Below are 25,952 nucleotides of genomic sequence, written 5' to 3' on the forward strand. Positions count from 1 at the left end.
GGCCGTTGTCCGATCATGAGCAAACGCTCAGTGGAGTAAGCCGGCGGAGAAGTGGTGGAGGATGTTGGGGATTGCTCCGCCAGGACATGGACTAGGGATACTCTTCCGCCGACGTCGGGGTTGTTCCCAGAGAGACAACCTGGTGAAGCCGCCATCTATCGATGTCGCGGGAGACCACTTTAGCAGCGCGGGCTCAGATTTGTACCTACTTGTTTATGGCATTTCAACAAACCTGCCCCGTAACCAACACCGCTGAGATGGCGGCCAAGTGTCAAGCTTTGGCTCTGCAAGGCCCGGAACACGGCCACGGACCGGGAGACTAGAGACGGGCTATATGGGCGGCGAACTGCAAGTATATGCGTGCCATGCGAGCTGGAAGATCTACATACAATACGTTTGGGATTCTTCTTCTCCCCAACACGATCGTTAGACGTCCGGCTAGGCGCCGCTACACATGGAAAGTGGACATGCACACTAGGTAGGGCTGCGGGCCGTCTCGCGAACAAGAGCCCTACCGGGAGTCCGGAACGGCAGATCCTCGACAAGACGGCACCATGGCAAGCTCGGTGGGAAATGGCACGGTCGTTACAGTCATGACTTGATACATAGTAAGTGTGTACACTACTTAGATGCTGCCGGTTGCTCCTGATCAAACTACCCCACAAAAGCTTATCTAAGGTGAAAGCCAGTCGGTAAGGGATCTGGAGCTCGGAATGGCGTCACTTGATTGGACTTTGTCCTTAGGAAGAAACCAGTTTAACTTCCAAGGTAGACTCCTGGCATCTACCTATCCCTTTAGCGGTGTAATGCGCCATTTTTTTTCCAATCTACAAATACATGTATGGTACGCAAAGGCTACCCAAGGCTACCTAAATACGTGCCCCTACGTAAATATTATATGCTTAGAGAAGGATAAATATTATTATGCAAAATTAATTAAATTCCAATCGCTCTATATCACCTCGTTGCATTTACAACTAATTTACATCAACCATTTTATATATTACTATAAGTAATATCGATTTCTAAATGATAAAACAAATAAATAATGGTTATATTAATTTTAAAGATGCTAAAGAAGAGTATTAGCACCTTAATTATATGATCTCTTCGTCGTATATAAGAGAGTTTCTTACTGAACTCTTTATTTAATTCCTTAATTTAGTAAATAACAAATTTCTTGAAGTTATTAAAGTAGTGTCACGGAATGCACTCAGGTGCCTCTTCTAGGACAAACTATATAAGACCACTTGAGCGACTGAACTGCTAGCTTCGGTTACTTGTATTCTTTTAGAACATAGCTTAGTAGTGTAGTGGTCCGCCAGCGCCGTGACAAGTAGTAATCCTTTGCTACTGTTTGAACTTTTAATTGGTAATTACTTTTCGTTTTAAATTCATTGTAATTTTACGACTATTAAACTATTATTATTCAAATTTTTTCTATGTAAAACAATTAAATAATAAATGATTTAAACTAATTAATAGAAAATAATATTTTAAAATAGTAGTGAAAATTCCTATTTTTGTAATAAGCGTTAAGTCTTTTATTATGCCAATGAATTCTACGTAATAATAGTAATTATTTTCTATATTAGTTTCTGTATTAAATTGAATCTCTATTCGTATTAGTCATAAAAACCCAGTTGCTTTACGTATTTCATTACAAAATAAATACTCTTTTATAAATTCAAAATATTAATACGCTGCTTCCATTACTAAGGGTTTAACAAGTATGACAGTTTCATGAATTTGCAAAAGGGAATTTATATATTCAAAAAATATATCATAAAAATATACTACAAAATTTGTAAGTTATTATAATACATTGAAATTGACAAAACTTTGTGTATTATATAAAGAGGAGCGCTATTACTATTTATTTCCCTAGTACACCAACTAATAAAGGAATAAAAGTATAAGTTATTACTTTCAAAAAGTCATTTTTTGGCTAATTATTTTACGATAGTGCGAAAGGCGTTATTAATTTTAAGCAATATATTAATACTATATGTTAAACTCTATTAAACTTATATAAAACTGCTATTAAATAATATTATTTAATGTTTAAATTAATAAAGAGATTTATTTAATATTCAAACTTTCATAGCTTATTTTATTTTAAAGTTTTCTCTCCCGCTTCTATTATTCATTTATTGTGTTATTTGTAATAACTTTTTCATTACTCTCAAATCAGCTTACTACTTTCGAATTTCTGATATTACCATTATTAGTACGGTCCGCAATGATTATATCCCTTCTAAATTGAAAAGTTTAACCAAGTTTGATATTTCAAAGGAAAAAATCCTATATAAATGTACTTACTGGAAGGTTTACAGCGGCGTAGTATTTTAATTTATGAAAAACCGCTAGATTGTACAATTTTTATTTACGCAGTACGACCTTTACAGTAATAGTATAGAGTATAGTATTAGTAGAAGTTAAATGACGACGTCCGATTAAGAAGGGTATAATAAGAGACATCTTTAGCAAATAGATATTATATTAATCAAAGTTCTATAAATCATTTATATATATCTATATGTATATAATATATATGAATATCATATATGTCGGTACTTAACCATACGCTAGCATTATATATAAATAATATTATTAAAGGGGCTTATAGATAGTATTGTTCCATAATTTCTATTTAAAGATTATTACTACTAATATTTCTCTAATTTAATAAAAGATTCCTCTTAAAATTACTTTCAAAAGTATTAAACATTTAGAATATTAAAACCTCTGTACGCAATTAATTAACAAATTTTGGTACGCTTTTGATATTAAAGCTATCTTTTAGCAGCTTGAAAAATAAAAGGGTTGGGATGCTAAATATCCTATTAGAAAGAATATAAGGGAATACTACTGCGTAAGGGTAAAGAAGTTAATACAGTATAGAATATGTATTAGTGTTACGGTCCGTAAAGCGAGAGCTTACTAAATGAGGAACGCTATTCCTAAATTTAAAAACCTATTTTATATACGTACGATTATAGATATGGGTAGTATAAAATCTCTATTTATAAAAAAACTACTAAGTGCTAAGATAACTACATTAATTAGAATAGCATATTTAAGAAGAACAGAATAGAAGATTTGTAAATAGCTTCATTTCTATACTATTTTAGAATTACTACTTTAGAACTTAATAGAAAAAAACAATTTTAGATTATTATTTCATTTGAGTAGTATTTGCTAAGTAACTGGATGTCATAAAGAAGTAAATTTTCTTTGAGTATGGAATCCGATTGGATTATGCCCCCTATCGGGAAAAAAATAGCGCATTACACCGCTAAAGAGATACAGCACATGCTTTGAGGAATGGTTTCCATACGTTTGACAACCTACTTGGACTTACAGCACCTGCGCTTCACACGTGGGGTGCTTCGAATTTGCAATGTGATCGAACTACGTGGCTTGGCATCTGAGCACCCTCGGCTGCTCAGCTTGTCTCCTGTGACGCAATTGGTCATATTTTGGCATGTCATCCCCAGACAATGATGTCTCGAGGTTTTGAAGAGACTCAGATGTTGTTCGTTGGGTGGTGGAGGATGCAAGACCAAGGCCGCAATACGTCATCTGCCGACGAATTGGTAGTGTAGTAGTTGGTGGCACAAAGAACGGCCACCTTCGCGCTTCATCGTTCACTCTGACTTGCAGTGAGATTGCCCAATCTTGCAAATCTTCCATCACCTTGGACCTCGATCGCGACACTTCAGGCCAATCCCGAGCAAGGCCACGGCTTGTGTGAAGCGTCTGGGTTGCGGCTAGTTCACGGGTCGGCTGTCGAGGTTACTTGCCTCTCTCTACCCGGTAGCTATGTTGGACAGTGCCTGGTGTGACAGGTAACAGGCTCACCTGGCTCAAGCCAGCTCGACGTCGTGTTGGCTTTGTGATGTAATGGGCTGCTTGGCTGTTGTGTCTATCGGGGCCTGTGATATCAAAACTAAAACCTGCAATTTGGCACCACCAGCACTCGTCTCGTGCTGAGCGAAGAGGCTCGCTCGCTTTAGCTGGACGTGCCTTTCTGCTGTCGCCCAGACTCACTTACACCGTTTCACCCTTGTACCTTCCATGCTTCTAGGACCGGCCTTCTTTGCTTGAGGCACTCCAGGAGCTCTTGGGAGAGAAAAAAGGACAAAAAGAAGAATCAGAGATAAAAGTAAGAGCAACCTATTTACATGACTGAGTGTACCTCCAGTCTACACTAGGTACGTAGTGTACTCAGTGTACTGGTAAGGACCAAGTCTACCCTTGAGTGGGGTCATTTCATCTGAAAGCTGCAACATGAGCAGGAGCAACCCCCGGTCTGTAATTTGCGGGGGCCGATCAACAGCTCCATCATATGCCCGGAATAGCGCACGCTACAGAAGCACAATTAGCCCAGACCCTGCCCAGCGTTCTTTGTTGTTGCCCTGCCCCCGGTGACGACGACATCATTGCCCCAGCTGCCCAGGTCCCAGACGGGCCCAAAGCACCAAACAACATTACCACTTTCCCTGCTCGCCTTCTTCTTCTAAACTGCCTCGCTACCTTACAACAAGCACTTTCCGCGCGCCCACGTATTTCCTACTATCTCTAGTCTCGGATGCGCAGTCATTGATTGTGTTTCCGTCCAGTCGCGACCTCATAGGTAGCGGTAGCAAATATCTCATTTCAATTTTCCACCCAAGGTACCTAGTCCTGGATCGCCCGACTTGGTTTGCTCACTGCTCCTGCTCCCGCCTTCATCATCCAAACATAGCCAAGGTCGCCATCCTCAACACCCGCGCGCGTCCATCCAAGCTGCCTTTGCGTTGCTGTCCTTCTCCAAAACCTATTGCCGCCCCGTCTTTTCGTCCTTTCGAACAGCCTACCTCTAGGGTCTGCGGACTAGAACTCCTAATCGACCGTTTCCGCTATCGCTACCACGACCCAACCAGCCGCTTTACCTTCCAAACTCCCGAGCTCACTCTCTGTCCTTATTCCAGTACCGGGTGAGGCGTCCTACGGCCGCGCCGATACTCGCCATGATGACTGCTAGATCTCCAGTCGGGGCTCCCTCCCCCGGTATGAACTTCGATCGTGGACAGAGTTACTTTCCCGACCAGCAGCAACCTATCCATGAACAGCAGCCGCAACAACACCCACCACAACAACAAGCACAATACTATGGCGCAGGCCCCGATGCTGAGACCATATCAAACACCCTGGCCAATACTCACCTACCGCAATCTGGCCATGACCACATGGCCACTGCTCACCCAGCCAGATTCAACGGGGAGTGGGATGCCAGTCGACGTGGAAGCTCCATTGTCGACGGTGCGCGACCTCACAGCACCATGTACCGAACGAACTCTTACGCTGGTTCTGTAAACGGTCTGAATGGAGATGGGCCCGCCTCGGTATCCCGCAGCAACACACTCAAGAAAAAGGCTTCTCTTAGACGTAGTGGGAGCCTCAAGCGGAGCGGCAGTCGTCGCAGTATGAAAGCAGGGAGTGTTAGGAGTTTGGCACTTCAACCGGATCCTGAACAAGGAGAGACGAACAGTGCCTTCTACTGCCCAGTTCCCACGGCAGGCAGTCCAACCGAGGTCCTTGCCAACCGATTCCAAGGTACGAATCCATACCCATCTGCTTTACAAGTCCGCGTCTAATTGTCTTCCTTCTGTCTATAGCATGGCGCAAGATTCTCAAAGACCTCATTACCTTTTTCAGGGAGATCCAGACACACTACGAGCACCGTTCCAAATCGCTTATCAGGTTGGGGAATGTGCTGAATAATACGTCAACTCCTCCAGGATTTCTCTCGGATGGCGGACTTGACGAAGCCCTCCAGGTTCTGCGAAATTACAACAAGCAAGCCATTGTGGAGTCCAACAAAGCACGCGAGATTGAAGAAGACGTTATCCTAGCACTCACGGGTTTACGGAGTGACCTACATCAGAAGATCAAGGAAATCAAAAACTTGTCTGGTGATTTCAAGAACTCGGTTGACAAGGAAATGGAGGCCACTCGAAGAGCGGTAAACAGTCTTCAGGATATCCTTGGCAAGACCGAACTTGATCCAGCTATGACAACAGGCAAAGAAGATCCCTATCTGTTACGCTTAGCAGTGGATCGCCAGCTGGAAAGGCAGATTGACGAGGAGAACTATTTGCATCAGGTACGCACTTCTCACCACGTAGCTTGTCGGGGGAGTTCTGTTCACAGCTAACTGTCGCCCCCAAAGGCCTACCTGAACCTCGAGAGTTCGGGACGGGAGCTTGAGTCCATCGTCGTTGGCGAAATACAAAAGTCCTACAACGCTTATGCTGGCATTCTCAAGAGAGAGTCGGATGTTGCTTATGGTGCTATCGAAGAGCTTCGAATTGGTCCAATTTCCATGCCCAAGGATACCGAATGGAACTCCTTCATTCGAAAAGACGAACAGTTTGTGGATCCGGACGTGCCCATGCGATCGGCCGAGTTCATACACTATCCTGGTCGTGATCACCACGCTTGTCAGGAAATCCGCGCGGGACTTTTGGAGCGCAAAAGCAAGTATCTAAAAAGCTATTCAGCAGGATGGTAAGTACCCGAGCCGTCATCATAGGGTTCAATCCGGTAATGGATATTCCGTTCTCTTGCTAACAATACCAGGTATGTACTCTCGCCTACCCACCTACACGAGTTCAAGTCTGCCGATAAGGGACAAGGGCCGGTCATGTCCCTTTACCTTCCTGAGCAAAAGCTTGGGTCTCATTCCACCGAGGGCAGTTCGTCCAACAAATTCATTCTGAAAGGACGGCAAACCGGCACAATGCACCGTGGCCATACGTGGGTATTCCGCGCTGAAAGCCATGATACTATGATGGCATGGTATGAGGACATCAAGATGCTTACCGAGCGGACCCCGGAAGAACGCACCAATTTCCTTCGCGGCCATGGAAGAAGCTACAGCAGGTCCTCCGGGCGGTCCTCCATCAGTAGCGACGGAGTCAATGACGACGAGGAACCTCCATTCTCGGCAAGCGTGGCATATGTCAACCAGCCGCCAAGGCAAGACGGTCTGCCGCGACGTCCTTCAGGTGGGCGATTCCCATCTGATCTTCAGGTAAATGCACAAAGAGGCTTACAGGTTCCCGTTTCCCCCCTTAGTGTGAGTTCCGGAAACGACGAGAACGGTATTATCGATGCCGGCGCAGCTACCACATTGCCAGGAAGCGCCATAGAGCAACGCAATCGAACACGGGAACCGAATCCATCGGATCGTGAGGGGCCAACTCTTACAACACACCAGGGTGATTACACTTATGCCAACCCAAACCGGAGTCAAGTCCATGATTTCCACAACAACATGGGCGGCCAACCCCTCGCAAACCCTTATATGGTTGGAAACCAAGACGATGGCGGGATCCAGGGATATAGCGAACAGACTGATAGTCGTCGAATCAGTCATCCCGATATGACATTACTTGCTAGCCGGAACCACGACGCGGATGAACAAAATCTTCGTCACGGCCAACGACGGGTCGATTCCGATATCAGAGATTGCCCAGTCTCCACAGGTGCACAACAAGCAATGCTCACACCGGAGGTTCAGAGTGGCATGCATAACAGTATTGCATCTGCGAGTGCTCAACATCCCAGCCATGCAATGCCAAGAACAGTTACAATCGGGCAAATGGGCAATAACAGTGATGGTGACGTGTTCCAGGATCGAACACGCCCAAATATTGAAGGGATGCGCAATGACAGCGTTCCGACCATCTCCAACCTTCATATCCCTGGTGAATATCCGAAAGACTCTTCACAGTCTCGGCTCACCTAAACGTCTTTATTGGATACCAGGCATTGATCAACTGATCAGTATCAGCTTGAGCATGCTCGGGCGGCTTGCCAGACAGCGCAGCTTTAACGTTGACATGTTGAGCAAGGGTGGTCGGCAACCGTGGCTTTTTCTTTGCTTTTCGTGCTCTTTCGTTCTTTGGCGCATAGGGATACTGTGAACTCACCGCTCTCGTGTCCTTGACGTACTCTGTTGGTTGTTGCCAAGGTGGTAGAGGAAGTGGTAGTGGCGGTAAGGACGACAAAACGGAAGGGAATGGGGTTCGGGGTTGATACGGTATTTGAGTCTCAGAGAGTACATGTTTGCCATTGTTATGTGGGTGCTCTTTTCATCGTCAGTCTATGGGTAGCTTGGAGTTTGTCGCTAAAATGTGCATTTGGATCATCCGAGCCGCTCACAATTACAAGCTTTCTCTGTAAGCATGCTGCCAGGCTGCTGGCACTTCATAACCACCTGAGCTCCATTTGGAGCAACAGACAGAGGAAACCTCACAGCCACTTTGTAGCTAGATAAGCGTGTTTGTACCACGACGTGACTCGAAAACAGTCGGTATAACAGCGAACAGGCTGAAAAGGCCGAAAAGGCATCCAGGTGGATGGCGGATAAAGCAAGTAAGATGATGTCTCGCTGAACACGTCGTCGCCAGGGCATCGCAATAGACCGTGACTGGTTTAACCAGGTGGTGGTCGGGAGGCCACAAGCAACCGTAAGGGCATCATCCACCCTCCTCGAGTGCCTTGGGCTGGGGTTCCTTGAAGATGCAAGCAGTCTGCGCAGCTACTTTATCTCAAATGGACATCTGGTTCGCCATGCAGTTGGTATTCAATTAGGAGGACTGGATGTACGCCTTATGATACCTTGATCGATATGGTAGGTAGGGAAGGTACTCGTCCGGGCTAGAAGCGCCTGGCGACCAGGTGAAGGTCCGTATGCGGAAACTATTCCAGACACCTATGAGACGACACCGGTGCGGCTAGAAACCGCTCGGCTGTCGCCCTCGCACTAACATTGAGCGTCAGGCACAGGGGTACCATTCGGGTGGGGCTATACCTGGGCGAGTCCCGAATGAGGTGGAAGGAGTCTCATCTTCCATTGCAAAACCCTTGGCGTGGTAGCGAGGTACGTACATATACCACTACCCGTGCCGCTAACGCTGTGAGCCGGGCTACACATCCGCCAAAGGACAACTTGGCTCTAACAACCTCCATTCATACCTTTGTTGCAGTCCACATCGCCTTTCGTTCACGTCTCACCCTGCCTATCTTTGGATCTTTTAAACTTTAATTCTTTTGAACTCAAATCTAATCGTGGCCTTTTGTTTCACCAGTCTTCACATTCCCCAATAAAGATTCCATAACCAAGCACCTGCGCATCGAGCTCAGTGGACGACTGGCTTGCGACATCCCCCATCGTCCAAGATGCTGGTCCGGCTATCAGCCCTTGCCGTTGCGGCCGCTTCTATCGTGAACGGCCTTTCTCCAGCCGAGATAGCCTCCGACCTGCCCGTTTCCAACCTCCTCGCTTCGGCGCAAAGTCATCTCTCAAAGGGAGAGACCAATGATGCGCTCGTCTACTATGATGCTGCCATTGCTCGCGACCCCTCCAACTATCTGACCTTCTTCAAGCGTGCTACCACCTACCTTTCGCTTGGCCGCACCTCGCAAGCAACTGACGACTTCAACAAGGTGCTCGCGCTCAAGCCTGGTTTCGAAGGTGCCCACATCCAGCTGGGCAAGTTGAAGGCGCGCAGCGCCGACTGGGACGCCGCAAGGGAGCACTACGAGAAAGCGAGGAAGGCGGACGAACTAGCTGCGCTGGAGGATGCTGCTGTTGCCGCCGCCCTCGCCGAGAAGGCAGCAGCCACCAGAGACTGGGAGGAATGTGTTACGCAAGCCGGAGCCGCCATCATGGTTGCGAACCGGGCTGTTGCGCTGCGCGAGTTACGGTCCAATTGTTTATTTGAAAGAGGTGACTTGGAGATGGGCATGAGCGACCTACAGCACATCTTGCAAATGAAGCCCGGTGACACAAGCCCGCACCTCAAAATCTCGGCCGTTTCCTTCTACGCCCTCGGCGATCTACCAGGGGGGTTAGCAGCCATCAGGAAATGTCTACACTCCGATCCGGACAGCAAGGTATGCGCAAGATTGCTGAAGGAAGAGAAGATGACGGACAAGTTGGTTCAGAAAGCGATCAAGGCGTTGGTCAAGAAACAGCCAATGACGGCCGTGAAGAACCTGGTCCCGAACTCGGATGGCGAGGGCCTCATTCAGGAGGTCAAGAGCCAAGTCGAGAAGCTTCGGGCGGACGGGATAATCCCAAAGACCGCGGGTAATGCGTTGGTAGGACAACTAGTGGAACTGGCGTGCCATGCATACTTTGAAGTAAGTCAACGTGTCAAGCGGTGCCCCAAATCCAACACCTGTATGAAACAAAGCACCTAATACCAGTTACCTTTTGAACCAGTCCAACAGCAAGAAAGCCTCCACCTACTGCGCCGAATCGCTAGCCATCAACCCCAATGCCCTCTACGCCCTTCTCCACCAATCACAAGTTCAGATCGCGGCAGAGGAGTTCGACGCCGCCATCGCTACCCTTCAAAAAGCCCAAGAGGAGCACCCTGCCAAATCGGACGTCATCAACCCCCTCGTCCAGAAGGCGCAGATCGCACTCAAACGCTCCAAGACGAAGGACTACTACAAGGTCCTGGGCGTCTCCCACGACGCGGACGAGCGACAGATCAAGTCGGCCTACCGCAAGCTCACCAAGCTTCACCACCCAGACAAGGCAGTCAAGCAAGGGTTGACCAAGGAGGCGGCCGAGAAGAAGATGGCTCAGATCAACGAGGCGTACGAGATCCTGAGCGATCCCGAGCTACGGGCACGGTTCGACAGAGGCGACGATCCCAACTCACACGAGGGGCAACAAGGGGGAGGACACCCCTTCGGCGGGCATGGTGGGAATCCGTTCATGTTCCAACAGGGCGGGCCGGGAGGCGGGTTCCGGTTCCAGTATGGGAGTGGCGGGTTTCCGGGAGGGTTTCCGTTTGGTGGCTGAGAATCACCGCGGTAGTACAGCTCATCGTCGGGGTGCCACATGGGCAGATACCAAAAGAAGCATGTGGAAGGCTATGTTGTCCTTGGTTGTTATGGTGTCTAGTGCGCGACACACATTTGAAATCTTTTGAGGGTTGGGAAGCTTTGGTTAGGGAGTTTGGGTGTTTTAACAGCTGCGGCTTCTTCAAAAGGAATAACAGGAGGAATGAGCGTGAGGAGAACACACAGTAGTAGTTATTATTCATAATTTCAACCAGAGAATAGGCTTGGTCAGATGCGAGGATCATGGGTATTTTTCGTATGCACGCATAAGGTATGATACATGTATGATATACAAAAGTCAAGAACGTACGAACAACTTGCACCCAGCTACCCCTATATCCACAGTACCTCGCCATCTTATATACGAGTGCTATTAGGTTTGCCATAGACCAAGGACTGACTAGCAGCGCAACAAACTTTGCTTCTCCCACAACAACCACACCGCTGGAACGCACTTATAACCTGTATCTCCATATTTTGGTAAAAACCGATGCATGACCTTGTGGGTGAACAAAGAAACTCTCGGAGACACCTTTACGAGCAGTAAAAAGAAGACAAGGCAACAAAGCTATATTACGTACACGGTCGGATTTTGCGTTGCTTGTCTTTTTTTTTGCCTTGTGTCGTAATGGTCGCTTGGTATTGCGTCAAAAACCCCATTGTTCCAGGCCGGGTTGAATGGACTCCTTGTTGCCCATCTAACCAGCCTCCAAGTTTCCCCGTTCCGCAAAATGCGCCCCTCGTAACCAATGCGCCCGGACATTTATCTGCCCGTTCCCAGACGGACGCCAAGGGCGAATAAATGGTCATTAAATCCCTCGCAGGTGTGAGCATGTTCGAGTGGCGTTGGGCTTCCCCCCCCTCCTCGCGCCTGAATGGCTCCACACGGTGGAAACGAGGCGATGTCTTTGTTTTCTCCCTTTAACGCCCTACATGCATGTCCGAAAGTTTCGAGTTTCGATGATCCGTTCATGACTGGCTGTTGTTCTGGTGAATGAAGTAGGCCCTGGAAAGTCACATGTGTTAGCAGCTTGGAGACAGTTTTGGACTTTGGTAACAAACGAAGGGGAAAACGTACTTGGACGCCTCATACGCCGACCAGCAGATGGCCGTGCTAGGCATAGTGGTCAATACTCTGGGCTTCAGGCCCTTGAAGAAGCCCTTGACACCCTCTCTCCTGTACAGCAGCTTGCAACCCGCAACGAAGCCGCTTACAGCTCTGACCTCAGTGTCCTGAGCCGCGCCCCTGGTTTGCAGCATGGTCTTGATCACATCCATTGGCGTCGTAAGCGCGGCCGCGAATCCACCGGCCACCGCACCAGCAAGGCAGTGTGTCGCTGGGTCGTACTTCTTGGTGGGGTTCATTGAGGTCGATATCGTCTCATAGGCGAGGAACTGGAGCGCAGTGAAAGGGACCGTCATCGAAAGCGTGGTGGGATAGGAGACGTAGAAAGCCCCGAGGCCCTCGTTCTTGTAAACATACTTGGCGCAGTCGACCATGGAACGGTACATCTTGGCCGAGTTCTGGATCTGCATGCGCTGCTTGATCACTGTGTTGCCACTGCGTCAGTTTTATACTTTTGCGCGTATAGCTTCGCAAATGTACAAGGAAAAAGGAGCGGGTATACCGTCGAAGGGGTTCATCAGGGCATCACTGGCAATTGTCGCGCAAGCACCGCTAGTGGCAGCAGCGAGGAAATGATGCTCGCCAACCTTGTTACCGCCCATCAAGTGCTTGACAGCCTCGTATGTCGCGAAGTAAACGGCGTGCGCGGGGCCTAGAAAAATCGGTATTAGCTGGTTGCCGCGTGAGCCAAAGAGACTGAGAGGCGAACTAACCGGCTCCGGCGATGACACTGGACATGCCGCGCCACAAGCTGAAGACACCCTCGGTCGAAGCAATCCGATACGTGCTCTGGATGACGCCATTGTAGACAGCAGCAGGGTTCGAGTTCACAATCTGCATACGGGTCTGAGGGGATTCAAAGACAGTTAGTCAGTGACTTGTTGCGGTCTCGCGTGTGAACCAAGAAGGGACCGTTTGCCCACCTTGACAGCATCGATGGGATACACTATGCAAGAATCAGAGTTAGCGCATGGCCCAGGGAAGATAATCGGCAATCGAACGCATCAGCTATTGGGGGGAACATACTGGCACAATGCTCGGCGATACCAGCAAAGGCGCCGGCAGCCATGTTCTGGACGAGGGAGAAGTTGGGTGGGAGCGCCTCATAGCTATACGAGACAAAAACAAACGATGTCAGCGGGCTCCGAGTTGTTCGCAATGTTCTCTGATATGTCGCCAGCACGTACTCGTAATCCTCCTCCTCCTCGATAATGTTTGGCTGGGTCATTTTGGAAGCCACAGCCTCCGATGCTCCTGCGCTAAGAGCCAGCTTGAATGGCTCCTGGGACCGTCCTGGGAAGAGACGGTAAGGTATTTGGAGGGAGGGTTCGGCAACGGGCGATGCGGACCGATACAGGTGTATTCCACAGAGACCGAGTAGTTGGGAGGTAACGCAATGCAAACGGCGACTGCGAGGTAATGTAGCTAGCTGGTCTATTCCCTCGGGCTGTGGGACCTAGTTTTCAGCCCTTTTTTTTGCGCAACACCGGGGTCGAAGCCTGGGTATCAACAATCGAACTTCACACCAAAGGAATCGATTGTGTCGGCTAAGAGTGTTGTCGTCAGATTCAGGCGTTGGGTGTTGTCGTCGCAACGGAGGGCGCGGGAACGGAGGATGGAGCGGGGAGCGGAGGGGCGTCTGGTGGCGGCTCAAGCAAGGACGGGATTTTGGGGACGATTGACGGATGAGGCGTCAGTTTTATCAATATCCCGACCCGTAGTCGGCACGGCCTTGCAGCAAAAAAAATATCTGCTTGGCACCGCCCGCGGGCAGCTTCCACTTGACAGACACGCCCACGCCAGGCACGCTTCCAACCAACGCCCACAGCACCCGCAAGACCCGTCCCCGGCACAGCAGTACAGTAGCACCCACCCACGCAACTTCCTTTTGGAACCTGAAAGGCCAGTGCTCTGCCGCCGCCGCCGCGGACCGTGGATCGCAACCTTGGACCGACACCTCCAATGGCAGCACACTCGACGGGGCCGCTGGAGCAATCGGAGGCCGGGGAACCCTGATTATTTGGATTTGGATATGCTCGGCAGGGCATGGGTGACAAATAGCAACAGTATGGTACTGTACTGATCCATCCGGAGTCCATGATGCTGTTGATGCCAGATGGCTTCAAACGACTTTCCTGTGATGGTTGTGTGCATCATCACAAGCTTCCATCCGAAGAGGCATGCATACCTATACACAACCCCAATAGGCCACTGCAACCTCCCGTCATCAAGGTTCTGAGAGGAGGACATCAGTTCTCCTAGGTACATTGAAAACTGTCAAGCACCTACTTCAATCTAATCAGATCCTCCATCGGGCCTCCATCCCCGACCTCAATACTATGTACCCTCCCATCGTTTCAAGCAGAGATGCCCACGCTACTGAATGTGGTTCACAATGTCAAGAAGCAACCCCGCAATTGACGGAGTGGTTGAGGGGATTGTTCAGTCGCGCTGCGTCCGTCTCCGCTAGCGGCTTTTTTTTTTCCCTTTCCCCCCCGGGACTCCCAGCCCTCCGGCTTATCAGATCAAAAATCCCGAGGTCCACCAACCAATCAAACAACCTTGCTGAACCTCGGACAAGGCCGGATCGCTGATTGCGAGCTTGATTTTATTTCTTGTCCTGGGGAGCATCACCGGGGTTTTTGGGTCACTTCGGTAAAAAACATAAAAATCCCCGAGTCACAATGGATCGACTCGTGTCCAAAGACTCCTTCCATCCAGTGTCCCTTTGTGCGTTATGTAGCCATGTGCAGTCCCGTGCAGTCTGACCTTGGCGGCATGCCACCGGTCATCGGAGGCAAATGGTGGGGATTGAGGATAAACGGCAATTTGAAGGAAAATAAAGAGGAAAATGTGCGTACAAGGTACCGGGCGCTGAATGAGAATCAGATCTCGGGGAAGCCTTTCGCACCGTCATAATGGTTCGATAGCTACCCATGTCCCATGAATGCCGTGCGCAGATGGCTAGGTATGTGTGCTATGCACCTTGATGGGTTGCAGCTGTCACAGCCGGCGTCCAGGGCCATCTAACCGTCCATTATCAGATCTGGCGATTTGTCTTATCAGATCTGATTATCGGATGAGGTACTTACGTACTATGCCGTGTACTTAAAATATTGGTTTCCCGATTCAGTCACACTCATGCCTCAGGGGAACAGTCCCCTTTCCAGAGCTCGGTTACCAGTCACATCACCTTGTTGCCAGAAAGCTGTGGTGTCAAATCAACAACCTTAACAATGCTGCAAAATGTAGTACGTATGCTACAGTACACGGTATTCCTAACGCTATCTCCAGTGCCATGCCAAAGCACATGTTCGTCTCGTGATGCCTCCGCTTCCTTCCCTCTCCAATTCCACGTTGCGTAATGCCAGAGTCTTGATTAGATTCACCTCACGCCCCCGAGCCTTCTATTCAAATGTGCCTGGTTGAACTGGTAAAGCATGTGTACCACCCCGGCGCCATTTCCCGCCTCCTCACCAACAACTGAGTCCAGGCTCCGTCTGCTGTTCTCCCTGCTAAGGTCTTTGGTTGGCGATACCTGCCACGCAGATTCATCTAGTCCTGCCCTGCTATCTTCAGACTCGTTATCGTGCGTTTGCTGCCCGTTGCGTGCAGTACCTTTACCGTCCGCCTCCATCGATTCCTCCATCATGTGGTCATCGCCCTGATTGCCCCCGCGGAACTGGCGTTTCGTCTTGACAAAGCCCACGTTAGTTGGGAGGATTGGCGGCTGATGGCGCGGATCCAAGAGGATGGAAGCCATGGGCGAAGGCTCTGCTACTCCCGCCCCAGCCCGCGGAGTACGCGAAGGGAGTGGTCCTTTGCTCCTCGCTCGCTGGCTGTGGCCCATTCGTGAAGCTGCCAAATCACCTGCCAATGTTGGCGAAGTTATGCCAGGGAAGATCGGCGGTAAGTGAAACTGTTGGCGCATCGCGGGCGGGAGGTGTTTTGGGTTTCGGGCATAGTTGTTGATGAATCCATACATGGAAGCCTCCATCTTGCCATGTTTTGTAGAGTAATAGTCGTCTCGTACATCTCCTTCGACTGTAGTCGCCGGCGCCGCTTGATTTTTCGAGCCTTGTTTAAAGTCAAACTCGGCAAAGTAGCACACGTAGCCAAGACCGTCAACGTGAATCGTGAATTCACGGAAGAAGTCTATAATCCGATCGGCTGACTTAGGCAGGCTGAAAAACAGGACAAAGGGGGTTGTCAGGATGCTGAGAATCTCTTCAACAAAGATGACCAGTTTCAACTTGTAAAGCTGCTCGAACTCGGCCTTCACGTCGGCACTATGCCACCGGTCTTTCCAGTGCTCCGGCTGGTAGTGCGTATATTCCACCACATTGCCAAGCGCGTACTCGGGGTCGAAGACGGTGTTATCCTCCGACACACTCCCGCGGGCCACACTCCATATGGCTCCAAAAACAGCCGTATAAAAGAGCACGGTACGATCGTGTGTGATTTCGAAGCCGAGGAACATTTCCGGGTCAAAGACAGATATCAAAGCAAGAATCGTAGCAATGGAGCCGGCTATGAATGACACAGTCTTGGCCACCATGGACGTCTTGGCTTTGGGAAACTGATCAATGTAATGGCTGGCAAATGGGTGAGACATGTCCAGTCGTCTCTTGAAAAGGTGAGGGAGCTCGTTGAACTCTCTAAACTTCCATTCCGCAAGAGGCGTGTAGCCTCGTGCGGACAACACTGACGGGTTCTTTTGAATTTCCTGAAAAGGAGTGTCAGTCATGGTTTCTCTACGATGGAACCCAGGCCGGGTCGACGTACATTGTAGTATTCCAAGAAATATACGATGATAAGGTAGCCTGCCACGAAAGGCGACAGGATGAGGATCATGACTCCTGCAAAGATAAACCGGCTCCGAAGCTTGGCGCTGAGAATGCCCCTGCGGTCGGACCTGAGAAATTCCTGGTTCACTTGACCCCTGGGGTCAAAGACAAAGTCGAGAATGCTGAACATCAAAGTCCATTCGAGCGTCTGTGAAAGGAGCTGACGGTTTCGAAGAATCGGCAGGGGGATCGTCAAGTCGAGTATGTCCTTGTTTATCATGGCAATCATGTAGTTCTCTCGCCTCATCAGTCGATTCGCAATGTCGGATGCGTCCAGCCTCTCCTTGGATTGGCTACCAAGTACCCAGCGCTGGTTTAGCGGCGTCATAGTTCTAGTCGTCCTTACGTTCTGATCCCGGAGCACCATTATCCTGGCTACAACCTCCTGCCATGTGATAGTCTGCATGTCTTCATCGGGAATGTTGAGCAGATGTATGTAAAAGTCCCGAGCATGCGTCAGTCGGCGTAGGTCGAGGACGTATTGTATTGATTTCCACATGAAATAGAAGGCAAAAAGCCAAAGACCGAGGTTCCATAACCCAGACATATTTCGAGTGCACTGAGGAACGAGGACTTGAGACAGCTTCTGGTTGCTCGGAATCTTCTTGAAGTCAACGCACTGGGACAGAAATGTCAAGAGGAAAGCTACAAAGGCGACTTTGCTGTTACTTTTGTCAGTATCCTTTCACGAGGCCAGCCTTTCTGCTCCGAAGAGGGGCGAGGGACAAGGCCCACTCACATCAAGTGAAGCGCCCTTTCGACCACAATACACCATATCCCACTTCCCCGGTAGTAGTTGTAAACGTCTTGCATGAAGCTGTCAAGGTTGGTGATATTAGCCCATCTCCATTCGGCCATCTTCCTGGCGTTGCCTGTTATAGCACCAGCCAAGATGGAGCTAGGCGCGGCATTGCTATGCAGCGGGAGCGGAGGATCTTGGTCGGCGTGTGGCCTTTGTTGATGCGTACGACCCTTGGACAAACCCGGAGCAGGGTGTGCACAAGGTCCTGCATGCTGGCTTCTCATCTTCCCCGGCGAGCCCATGGGAGCAGCTCCCCTATCATAATGCTCAACAAGCAGGGAGGCGGGTACGTCATTGTCACCGTCGTCATCGTGGCTGGCACCCCAATGTGTGGTCGCACCCAGACGTGGTGGGCGGCCGGACATTTGGGCTCGGCCTCGAGGGATCTGGCCGTCGACAGTAGTCCTACTTTCGTCGAGTCTTAGTCCTTCAGCATTTTCAACATCATAGTCATTAAAATGCTGGTTGAGATTTTCTTCATCCAAGAGCCCAGCATGATCGTCAACATCAGAGGCATTGTCGCGGCCACGCAGCTCTTCATAGAAGGAGCGCGCGCCACGCGCGCCACGACCACCCGACATGAGCCTGGCAATGACGCCGTCAGCCATGAACTTGTTGGCCGACTTCTGGTTCTGGTACTGGAGCGACTGTCCGGATTACGGTGGTTTGGTTGGGAAATGGCGAGTGAGCATCCAGACTAGTGACCGATCGGTTATCGGACAGCGGTTGGTAGAGACGTAGGTTCTCGGAGACGGCTTTCAAGTCGAGGAAGAATGCGCCTCGGGGGTCGCTTTTGTTCGTTTCGGGATGGATTGCGCGCCCGGCACTCTGATGGTCAAGTCGACTGAGATGGAGACTGGCCAGACGTTCGACAGACTGGTGCTAACTGGTTGCTAGCTAGGATAAATGGATGAGGATGTGCCAGTAAAGATGGGCAGAAAGCGAGACTTTGTCGAGGCACACTTGCTTAATGCCTAATTCATGTCGTCGTTATAGGCAAGCGGCGTCTGTTCTGAACCCGCCCTATACAAACGGGGAGTTGATTCGCAGTTGTCTGTTCTGGATTCTTCGCTTCCTTTCTTTCATGTGGATTTAGAAGTAAGTGTCTTGGAGCGCGAGGTGTTGAGGGTAGAGTAGCAGGCTGCCGCCAGGCACATGGGCGGTCGGGAGACGGCTGTTGAGGGGCCAGATGACAAGGGCACGCCGTATTGCGAGGGGTGCGACGCAGCTCCGGTAGCCATAGAATGACGACGGAACGTGGACTTGGTGGGTCTCAAATGCCGCGCTAGAGCGTTGTCAGGCAGGCGGTGAGCGCGATAGGACACGTGCAAACGCTTATCAGCCAGCGCATTGCACTTACAGGTACCTTATCTACGTAGTACGTACCTAGCATGTAATTACGGCAGGCAAGTACATGCGGCAGAGTTCCGTTTGGACACTGTGCCTCTAACAGACGGGTAAACATTCCACTTTCCATGCTCTCAGGGGCTCCAGTGGTCCATCTGCATACCTAGGTAGCTCTGCGGCCCTGTGTTCTTTGGATCCAGAAACGAAGTATCCGGCAGACGAATAACTTAGATCATACCTCAGGTCCAGCTCGACCCGGTAGGAAGGAACCAGGATCTACAATAGCTCCTCTGCTCCTCAATAATCCATCAGACGACAGACTCGCACGGGACACGGGGGCCTCGAAGTCTAAGCCGACGGTACACGCCGTTCCTACAAGTACTGTCACTGTGACAGATCAACAAATACTTACCTCCCTAGACCCTCGGCAAGAATTCTAGCTGGCGATAAGCTCGGAATCATGTCATCAGCGTCGACATCCGCGGTGGCCCCGGTACGGTCTTTGGTGCTCCCATCGAGAGACAGTTCGGAGCTCTTGTCGCCAACAGGTCCCTTGACTCCAACCTCGACCAAGGGGGCGGGTACAAGTGCCCTCTCCTCCAAGATCTCCAGTGTTCTGTCCACCTCGTATTCCGACACCGAGTTCCGTGAAGCCCTTTCATTGCTAGATGAGCGAGGGCTACAGAACGTAGCGGAGAACCGTCGCAAGCTGCGGTTGGATCTCCAGAAAGAGGTCATCGACAGCAATGGGGAGATCATTCATGAGTTCGGCAAAGTCGCCGAGGTATGTGTTCTTGTTGTTCACAGTGACACTCACCCCGTGTTCCTCAGCCGCAGGCGAATGAGCCGCACGCTGATGCACTTTTAGCAACTCAAACGTATCGGCTACACCATCAGCAAGCTCAATGAGAGTTATAGCGATATGAAAACCCAGATCGATGCAGCTCATGCATCCACCGCGTCTGCTTTGGGCGAGGCTTCACAACTCATGACGCAGAAGCGTCAGGTTGAAAGCAAGCAAGAGCTGCTCTCCACCTTCAAGTCCCACTTCATCCTCACCCAGGACGAAGTCGATACCTTGACGTTGACCTCGGAGCCTGTGGATGACCTCTTTTTCTCAGTCCTTGCCAAGGCTGAAAAGATCAGCCGCGACTGTGAGGTCCTCTTGGGATTTGAGGATCAAACGTTGGGGCTGGGCATCATGGAGCAAGTCACGCGGAACCTGAATCACGGGTTCCAGAAGCTTTACCGATGGGTCCAGAGGGAGTTCAAATCACTAAACCTCGAGAACCCTCAGATTGGTTCGGCCATCCGCCGAGCTCTCCGCGTTCTGGCCGAGAGACCTACTCTTTTCCAGAACTGTCTAGATTTCTTCGCAGAAGCCCGCGAGAACGTCCTTTCGGAGGCTTTCTACACTGCATTGACAGGCAGTTCGGCTGCTGGACTGGGCGACCTGACGGTCAAGCCCATTGAGTTAGCGGCCCACGACCCCTTAAGATATGTGGGCGACATGCTCGCCTGGTCTCACTCGGCCGCAGTGGGCGAAAGAGAGGCGCTCGAAGTCTTGTTCATCTCCGAGGGTGACGAGATAGCCAAAGGCATCCAGGTGGGCCGAGAGACCGAAGTCTGGCGGCTCGTTGCCGAAGATGGGGAGCAAATGAATGTCTTCGATCCTGTTACGGCCCTGAACCAACTTGTAGATAGAGACATGTCGGGCGCAGTCCGTATCCTACGGCAGAGGGTCGAGCAGGTCATCCAGACGAATGAGGAGACCATCCTGGCCTTCCGACTCGCGAACCTCATCAACTTCTATAAGAGCACATTCTCCAGGTTGGTGGGCTCCACTTCAGTCCTCGTTGAAGCGATGGGTACCCTCGAAACCGAAGCATTACGCCAATTTCGATCTCTGGCTCGGGACCACGTCGCCACCCTACAAACCGAGTTCCAGCATACCCCACCAGACCTTCGGCCTCCCGAGTTCCTCACGGATGCGTTGGAGCAGCTGTCGGCAATAATGAAAACGTATGAAACGTCATTGAGCTCATCCGGTGATGATCCGGAAGGGGAGTTTGAACCTATCATGGCCGAGGCGTTTGACCCATTCATGACTGGCTGCATTAACATGGCCAGCAATGCCAGCTCGCCGTGCAAATCCATTTTTCTCATCAATTGCTTCTTGGTTGCGCGGACAACGCTCTCCGGTTTCATCTTTGTTCGCAAATACGTCACGGATATACAGAACAAGATTGAGGAGGAAAGGGCTCGGTTGGTCGTTGCACAGTACGAGCTCTTCAGGGCCGAGTCCGGCCTGGATTCCCTCATTAAAGCACTGGCTGGGCTGGACGTACAGAAGAAGGAAGATGTTGGAAAGGTCGCGACACTGGAGGAGGTTGAGCCTAAAGCACTGCGTGTGTCAAGTCAGAAGCTGGACGATTTCTTGCCGTCGGCGTTGATCGACGCGACGGAGAAGCTCAAGAACCTGCAAGATTCAAAGCTGGCGAGCGATGTGACCGAGGAGGCAGCCGAAAGATTTTGCGTGGACTTTGAGCATGTGGAAGAGATGTTGTTGTCGGCTGACGAGCTGGCGGAGCAGAAGAGAGCCGAGGAGGACGGCGGCGAGGAACATGGCCAAAGTCTTCGGGCGTTGTTCCCGAGGACATCGGGCGAGATTCGCGTGCTATTGTCATAGAGTGAGCGAAACGGTAAAGTAATGAAAGCCAGTTGTTGTTACCGCTGAAGGGGCTCGGGTCCATCAGATTCTCATCAAGGTACTGTAGCTTTAATCTCATAAAAGTCTCGACCGCGAAGTAAATCACACCTCAACGAGTAGCCCCAGTCAACAACGGAGTCGAACGTATATGCCCAAAAAAAACTGGCCATTGAGTGGTAACAAGCACAGGAGCCTGTACATATACACCAAGCATATGAGATTGAAGGCCCTCTCACATGAGACGAGACTGGACTGCTCAACCTTAAATATAAGTCGGCGCGGAGCCGCGGACGAGGAGGCCCAGAAACTGAATGTGGGGCGGTGCGGGGCATCCCGGCCGTCCCAATCCCCGGCCCCCGCAGCCCGGGGAGATCAACCTCATTTTCGGGACGCGCGTGCTTAAGACAGTGTTGACGACCCCGATGAAAGCTCAAATGAATGGGACGCGTCGTGTTATCGAAATACTCGTCACGGAAGCAGCGACGAGGATTTAGCAGGTGGACAGATGCACAGAGGAAGGCAGGCAAACACGTGAAGCAGGTACCTGTTGCCGTTGCCAGTTGCCCCACTTTGTCTTCAGCTACTTGTAGGTCCCGTGGGGGCGGCTGCCACAATATTGATAAGGTACTGTAGTCTAACCAGGAAAAAAATAGCCATACTGTGTACAAGTTCAAGATCCTACCTACCTACGCACCTATTTAAGCAAGCACGTCACGGTCGCAACTCAACGAACGCACATTGATTCCATCAACCTCACGTTGCACCGCCGTACGTGTTTCTCCCTAGATTCCAGTGGCCTTGCTGAAACAACGTGAACTTGAGCCTTCCTTGAACGACTTCGTCAGATTCGTCCTTCCATCCAGAAGCCACACTCTCTGCACGTTTTGCGATCGCCCGGTTTTCCGATATCCTTCGCAACGGCGATGCCGTCTGTGCGCGTAGATCTAAACAGCCCGATCCACAGCACCTGCTGAGATCCTGTTCTTGACCAGACACTCACGTCTAGGCCGCCCTTGGAGAGTGGGAGCCTGCTACGCCCACCTTTATAAAGTGCAGACATACCGTGATGTATATACGTCTTGCTTCCTACTACGATGCTGCGCAACAGATCTGCCGCTTCAGTTTTGCAGAAGACATATGATGAGAGCTATTTGACATGCTCCACTGCTGTCTACTACGAGGGCCAGGTCAGTATGACGTCTTCATGATCGTTGCCCTTTTTCTTTACATCTGCCACTAACCATCTGCTAACCTTGCGCGGTCATCTAGGGCAACGAGGATGAGGCTATGCGATGCTGGAAACAGGCACTCGAGCAAATCTATGACCAGCAAACAAACAAAATCCTGCCGACCTTCACCCCACGTTCCGAAACAGAGAAGGCGCTAGTTGAAAGCCTTCGCCAACTCGAGGTCCAGTGCAAGGAACGAATTGATCTTCTAGAGGCCCTCCGTCTTTCCCGCCTCGAGTCTCTCAAGCATGAAGCTACATCATCCGCGTCACATTTGTCACCCTTGCCGAACCCCTCAGACCCCACCAAAGGCTGGATAGGTGAGGGAACGATCCCGGCCGTAACCTATACAGACCTTTCTCGACCAACTCCCGCCAAGCGACCCTTCGTAGGGACTAGGTCTGTTTCGGAACAAAGCATGCCTACACCAGGGCCTTCCGCCGAGGCACGTACGCCAGGCGGGGAGTTTCCCTTCGTATCCACGCGACCAGTGTTAACGTCGCCACCGTCGGCGTCAAGGCATTCGCTCGAGGAGGGAACATCCCCAAGGACACGCAGTCCTGAGAAACATACCATGCGCACAACTTTGCGGACCGGACGTTTGGCAGACAAAAAGACTAGCCATCGACCAACACCTTCAACCTCGGTTTCAGAACGCCCCGGCGCCAGTAAGGCGGCCTCGCTTGCTTGGAGCTATCTTGGGAAAAGAGACAGATCCAGTCCATCAGGGAGCGCAAGCGGTAATAGTGGTGGCACTGGTACCACTGATCAGGCAAGTTCGGCACCGCCGGCAAGCTCTCCCTATTCGGTGGAAAGGTCACGTCAAAGTTCAGCATTGGCAGGCCGCCAGCAGCAATGGGACACGCATACTAGACGATTGGTCACGGGTCGTCCTCGGAGCCACTCCAAAACGCCTGATGGACGTCCTACTCCTGAATCATCAACACCCCGCCGTTCTGACGAGCATAGGCACAGTCGCCAATCCTCCTTCACCATAAGCGCTGCCGCCGCATCAAGTGCACTCAACTCATTGAGCTTGAAAGATAACAACGAGCGTTCGCCGTTGGAAGGGGAAGAAGGGCTCCAGCTAAGAACCGCTCCGTTACAGATGCCAAGGAGGAGGCCTCTGCCTGCGACGGGGAACACGGATGACGAAGACACCTCGTATTCTGCGAGAGGAAGCGCAACAACGACCAGAAGATCGAACCGAAAGATATCCAATCCAACGCTCCCTCAACGGAAGCCCATCAGCCGGACTTCGTATTTGGCAAACACGGCAAGGCCTGCGTCGGGCAAATTGGCGACGACACATGATGTTGATACACCTCGAACGAGCGCTCGGGCGAGGGGGAAGAAACTTGAACAACCCCCAACTTCGTCAAGCTCTGAAGATTCGGAATATGAAACTCCACGACGGCCACAGCAATCAACATCAAGACAGAAACTAAGACAAAGATTGAACCAGAGGGAGGCTTCCCTACTTGTCGAAACACCGACCCATAACTCCGAAAGCCCAGAATCTGAAGGCGATGAGGAGGCGGCTCAACAAAGGTCAGAAGCTGCCAAGTGGAACAAGCAAAAGGCAAAGATCTTGCGCCGTCTACCTCCAGGGGTCGATGAGCATGCTGCGAAACAGATCTTGAACGAGATCGTCGTTCAGGGTGATGAAGTCCACTGGAGTGACGTAGCTGGCCTTGAGATAGCCAAGAATGCTCTTCGGGAGACCGTAGTGTATCCATTTCTTCGACCAGATCTCTTCAAGGGCCTTCGCGAGCCAGCCAGAGGCATGCTACTTTTTGGGCCACCAGGAACCGGAAAGACTATGCTGGCCCGCGCAGTTGCCACGGAGTCTAAATCTACGTTCTTCTCCATCTCTGCTAGTAGTCTGACAAGTAAGTACCTCGGCGAATCAGAGAAACTTGTTAGGGCACTGTTTGCGCTGGCAAAGGTGTTATCGCCGAGCATCATTTTTGTTGATGAGATTGACTCGCTGCTGTCGCAGAGATCTGGCTCTGGGGAACACGAGGCCACGATGAGGATTAAGACAGAGTTCCTCATCCAATGGAGTGATCTTCAAAGAGCTGCTGCCGGCAGAGAGACGGCATCAAAAGGGACAAAGGAGAACGGCACCGAGGGTGATGTCAACAGAGTCTTGGTGCTTGCCGCCACGAATCTTCCGTGGGCTATCGACGAGGCTGCAAGACGGCGATTTGTGAGGAGGCAGTACATCCCACTGCCCGAAGCTGATACAAGAGCAATCCAGTTCAAAACGCTCCTCAGTCAGCAAAAGCATACACTGACCAACGAGGACATCACCGAGCTTGTGAATATGACTGATGGTAAGTCGCCCTACTCGTTCGCGATCTTCGCCAACCTGTTCACTCCCTGGCAAGGTTACCGGTCAATTATCTTTGCTAAACGTCTGTACCTCGCAGGATTTTCCGGATCCGATATCACAGCGTTAGCTAAAGACGCAGCCATGGGTCCTTTGCGGTCTTTAGGTGAGGCGCTATTACAAACAACCATGGACCAGATACGCCCGATAGAGCTGAAGGACTTCGTCACTAGCCTCGCTACTATCCGGCCTAGCGTTAGCAAGGCAAACCTCAAGTTCTACGAGGATTGGGCAAGAGATTTTGGAGAAAGAGGCGGGTAGGGAATGTGCCACGACGCGATGGAACCCAGGGAATGGACAGTATCTGGGTCCGGCAAGCTTGTAGCGAGCGCATCGAAGAATAGTATTGCCCGCTGGTTCACATCACAGAGGGTGACAAGGGACATTTACCACCCCCACAAATTGTCAGGGCAAGATGCATAGTGGAAGACTAACGGTGCGCATTCGGAAAGCACCCATATGCAGCAGGAAAGGTGCGGGCGCGATCGCAGCCCATCCGATGGCATAACTTGTTCAAATCCGCTTTCGGGCCAAATATCATGTTGATCAGATTGTGGCGAGATTTGTTGGGACTGCCGTCCA

The 25,952-nt window shown here is 50.7% G+C and overlaps 6 protein-coding genes across 6 annotated transcripts; 4 read left to right on the top strand and 2 right to left on the bottom strand.

Annotated features, from left to right (window-relative positions):
• The first annotated feature begins 4,991 nt into the window (after positions 1-4,991).
• SMAC4_08315 (uncharacterized protein) lies at positions 4,992-8,626 on the top strand. Its single transcript, XM_003344324.2, has 4 exons — positions 4,992-5,601; positions 5,664-6,151; positions 6,218-6,555; positions 6,628-8,626. The coding sequence occupies exons 1-4, from the start codon at positions 5,016-5,018 to the stop codon at positions 7,796-7,798; spliced, it is 2,583 nt and encodes an 860-aa protein (XP_003344372.1). The 5' UTR covers positions 4,992-5,015; the 3' UTR covers positions 7,799-8,626.
• Positions 8,627-8,992: 366 nt separating this feature from the next.
• SMAC4_08314 (uncharacterized protein) lies at positions 8,993-11,215 on the top strand. Its single transcript, XM_003344323.2, has 2 exons — positions 8,993-10,200; positions 10,283-11,215. Exons 1-2 carry the CDS (start codon positions 9,235-9,237, stop codon positions 10,871-10,873), a joined length of 1,557 nt encoding a protein of 518 aa, XP_003344371.1. The 5' UTR covers positions 8,993-9,234; the 3' UTR covers positions 10,874-11,215.
• Positions 11,216-11,226: 11 nt separating this feature from the next.
• On the bottom strand, positions 11,227-13,691 carry SMAC4_08313 (uncharacterized protein). Its single transcript, XM_003344322.2, has 7 exons — positions 13,228-13,691; positions 13,067-13,149; positions 12,964-12,986; positions 12,754-12,886; positions 12,543-12,692; positions 11,993-12,464; positions 11,227-11,920 (listed from the first exon to the last, which is right to left on the bottom strand). The coding sequence occupies exons 1-7, from the start codon at positions 13,266-13,268 to the stop codon at positions 11,884-11,886; spliced, it is 939 nt and encodes a 312-aa protein (XP_003344370.1). The 5' UTR covers positions 13,269-13,691; the 3' UTR covers positions 11,227-11,883.
• Positions 13,692-15,266: 1,575 nt separating this feature from the next.
• SMAC4_08312 (uncharacterized protein) lies at positions 15,267-18,401 on the bottom strand. The gene is made up of 3 exons (XM_003344321.2): positions 17,627-18,401; positions 16,826-17,549; positions 15,267-16,766 (listed from the first exon to the last, which is right to left on the bottom strand). Exons 1-3 carry the CDS (start codon positions 18,295-18,297, stop codon positions 15,426-15,428), a joined length of 2,736 nt encoding a protein of 911 aa, XP_003344369.1. The 5' UTR covers positions 18,298-18,401; the 3' UTR covers positions 15,267-15,425.
• Positions 18,402-19,350: 949 nt separating this feature from the next.
• SMAC4_08311 (uncharacterized protein) lies at positions 19,351-21,822 on the top strand. The gene is made up of 2 exons (XM_003344320.2): positions 19,351-19,820; positions 19,905-21,822. The coding sequence occupies exons 1-2, from the start codon at positions 19,497-19,499 to the stop codon at positions 21,723-21,725; spliced, it is 2,145 nt and encodes a 714-aa protein (XP_003344368.1). The 5' UTR covers positions 19,351-19,496; the 3' UTR covers positions 21,726-21,822.
• Positions 21,823-22,840: 1,018 nt separating this feature from the next.
• On the top strand, positions 22,841-25,935 carry SMAC4_08310 (uncharacterized protein; the record flags this gene model as incomplete). The annotated part of the gene is made up of 2 exons (XM_003344319.2): positions 22,841-22,933; positions 23,016-25,935. The coding sequence occupies 2 exons, from the start codon at positions 22,841-22,843 to the stop codon at positions 25,629-25,631; spliced, it is 2,709 nt and encodes a 902-aa protein (XP_003344367.1). The 3' UTR covers positions 25,632-25,935.
• Between the last annotated feature and the right edge of the window lie 17 nt (positions 25,936-25,952).

Source organism: Sordaria macrospora, chromosome 6, assembly GCF_033870435.1.
Source record: "Sordaria macrospora chromosome 6, complete sequence".
NCBI classification, from domain to species: Eukaryota; Fungi; Ascomycota; class Sordariomycetes; order Sordariales; family Sordariaceae; genus Sordaria; species Sordaria macrospora.

Bases quoted from the DNA above. Each gene is read 5' to 3' on its own strand.
- SMAC4_08315 (XM_003344324.2), top strand. From the start codon at position 5,016: ATGATGACTGCTAGATCTCCAGTCGGGGCTCCCTCCCCCGGTATGAAC. The intron at 6,152-6,217 runs GTACGCACTTCT...TCGCCCCCAAAG, and splicing joins AGGAGAACTATTTGCATCAG to GCCTACCTGAACCTCGAGAG. The intron at 6,556-6,627 runs GTAAGTACCCGA...TAACAATACCAG, and splicing joins AAAAGCTATTCAGCAGGATG to GTATGTACTCTCGCCTACCC.
- SMAC4_08311 (XM_003344320.2), top strand. From the start codon at position 19,497: ATGTCATCAGCGTCGACATCCGCGGTGGCCCCGGTACGGTCTTTGGTG. The intron at 19,821-19,904 runs GTATGTGTTCTT...ATGCACTTTTAG, and splicing joins AGTTCGGCAAAGTCGCCGAG to CAACTCAAACGTATCGGCTA.
- SMAC4_08313 (XM_003344322.2), bottom strand. From the start codon at position 13,268: ATGACCCAGCCAAACATTATCGAGGAGGAGGAGGATTACGA. The intron at 12,987-13,066 runs GTATGTTCCCCC...ATTCTTGCATAG, and splicing joins TATCGCCGAGCATTGTGCCA to TGTATCCCATCGATGCTGTC. The intron at 11,921-11,992 runs GTACGTTTTCCC...GTGACTTTCCAG, and splicing joins TCGGCGTATGAGGCGTCCAA to GGCCTACTTCATTCACCAGA.
- SMAC4_08314 (XM_003344323.2), top strand. From the start codon at position 9,235: ATGCTGGTCCGGCTATCAGCCCTTGCCGTTGCGGCCGCTTCTATCGTG. The intron at 10,201-10,282 runs GTAAGTCAACGT...CTTTTGAACCAG, and splicing joins CGTGCCATGCATACTTTGAA to TCCAACAGCAAGAAAGCCTC.
- SMAC4_08312 (XM_003344321.2), bottom strand. From the start codon at position 18,297: ATGGCTGACGGCGTCATTGCCAGGCTCATGTCGGGTGGTCGTGGCGCG. The intron at 17,550-17,626 runs GTGAGTGGGCCT...CAAAAGTAACAG, and splicing joins GAAAGGGCGCTTCACTTGAT to CAAAGTCGCCTTTGTAGCTT. The intron at 16,767-16,825 runs GTACGTCGACCC...ACTCCTTTTCAG, and splicing joins ATTTCTTGGAATACTACAAT to GAAATTCAAAAGAACCCGTC.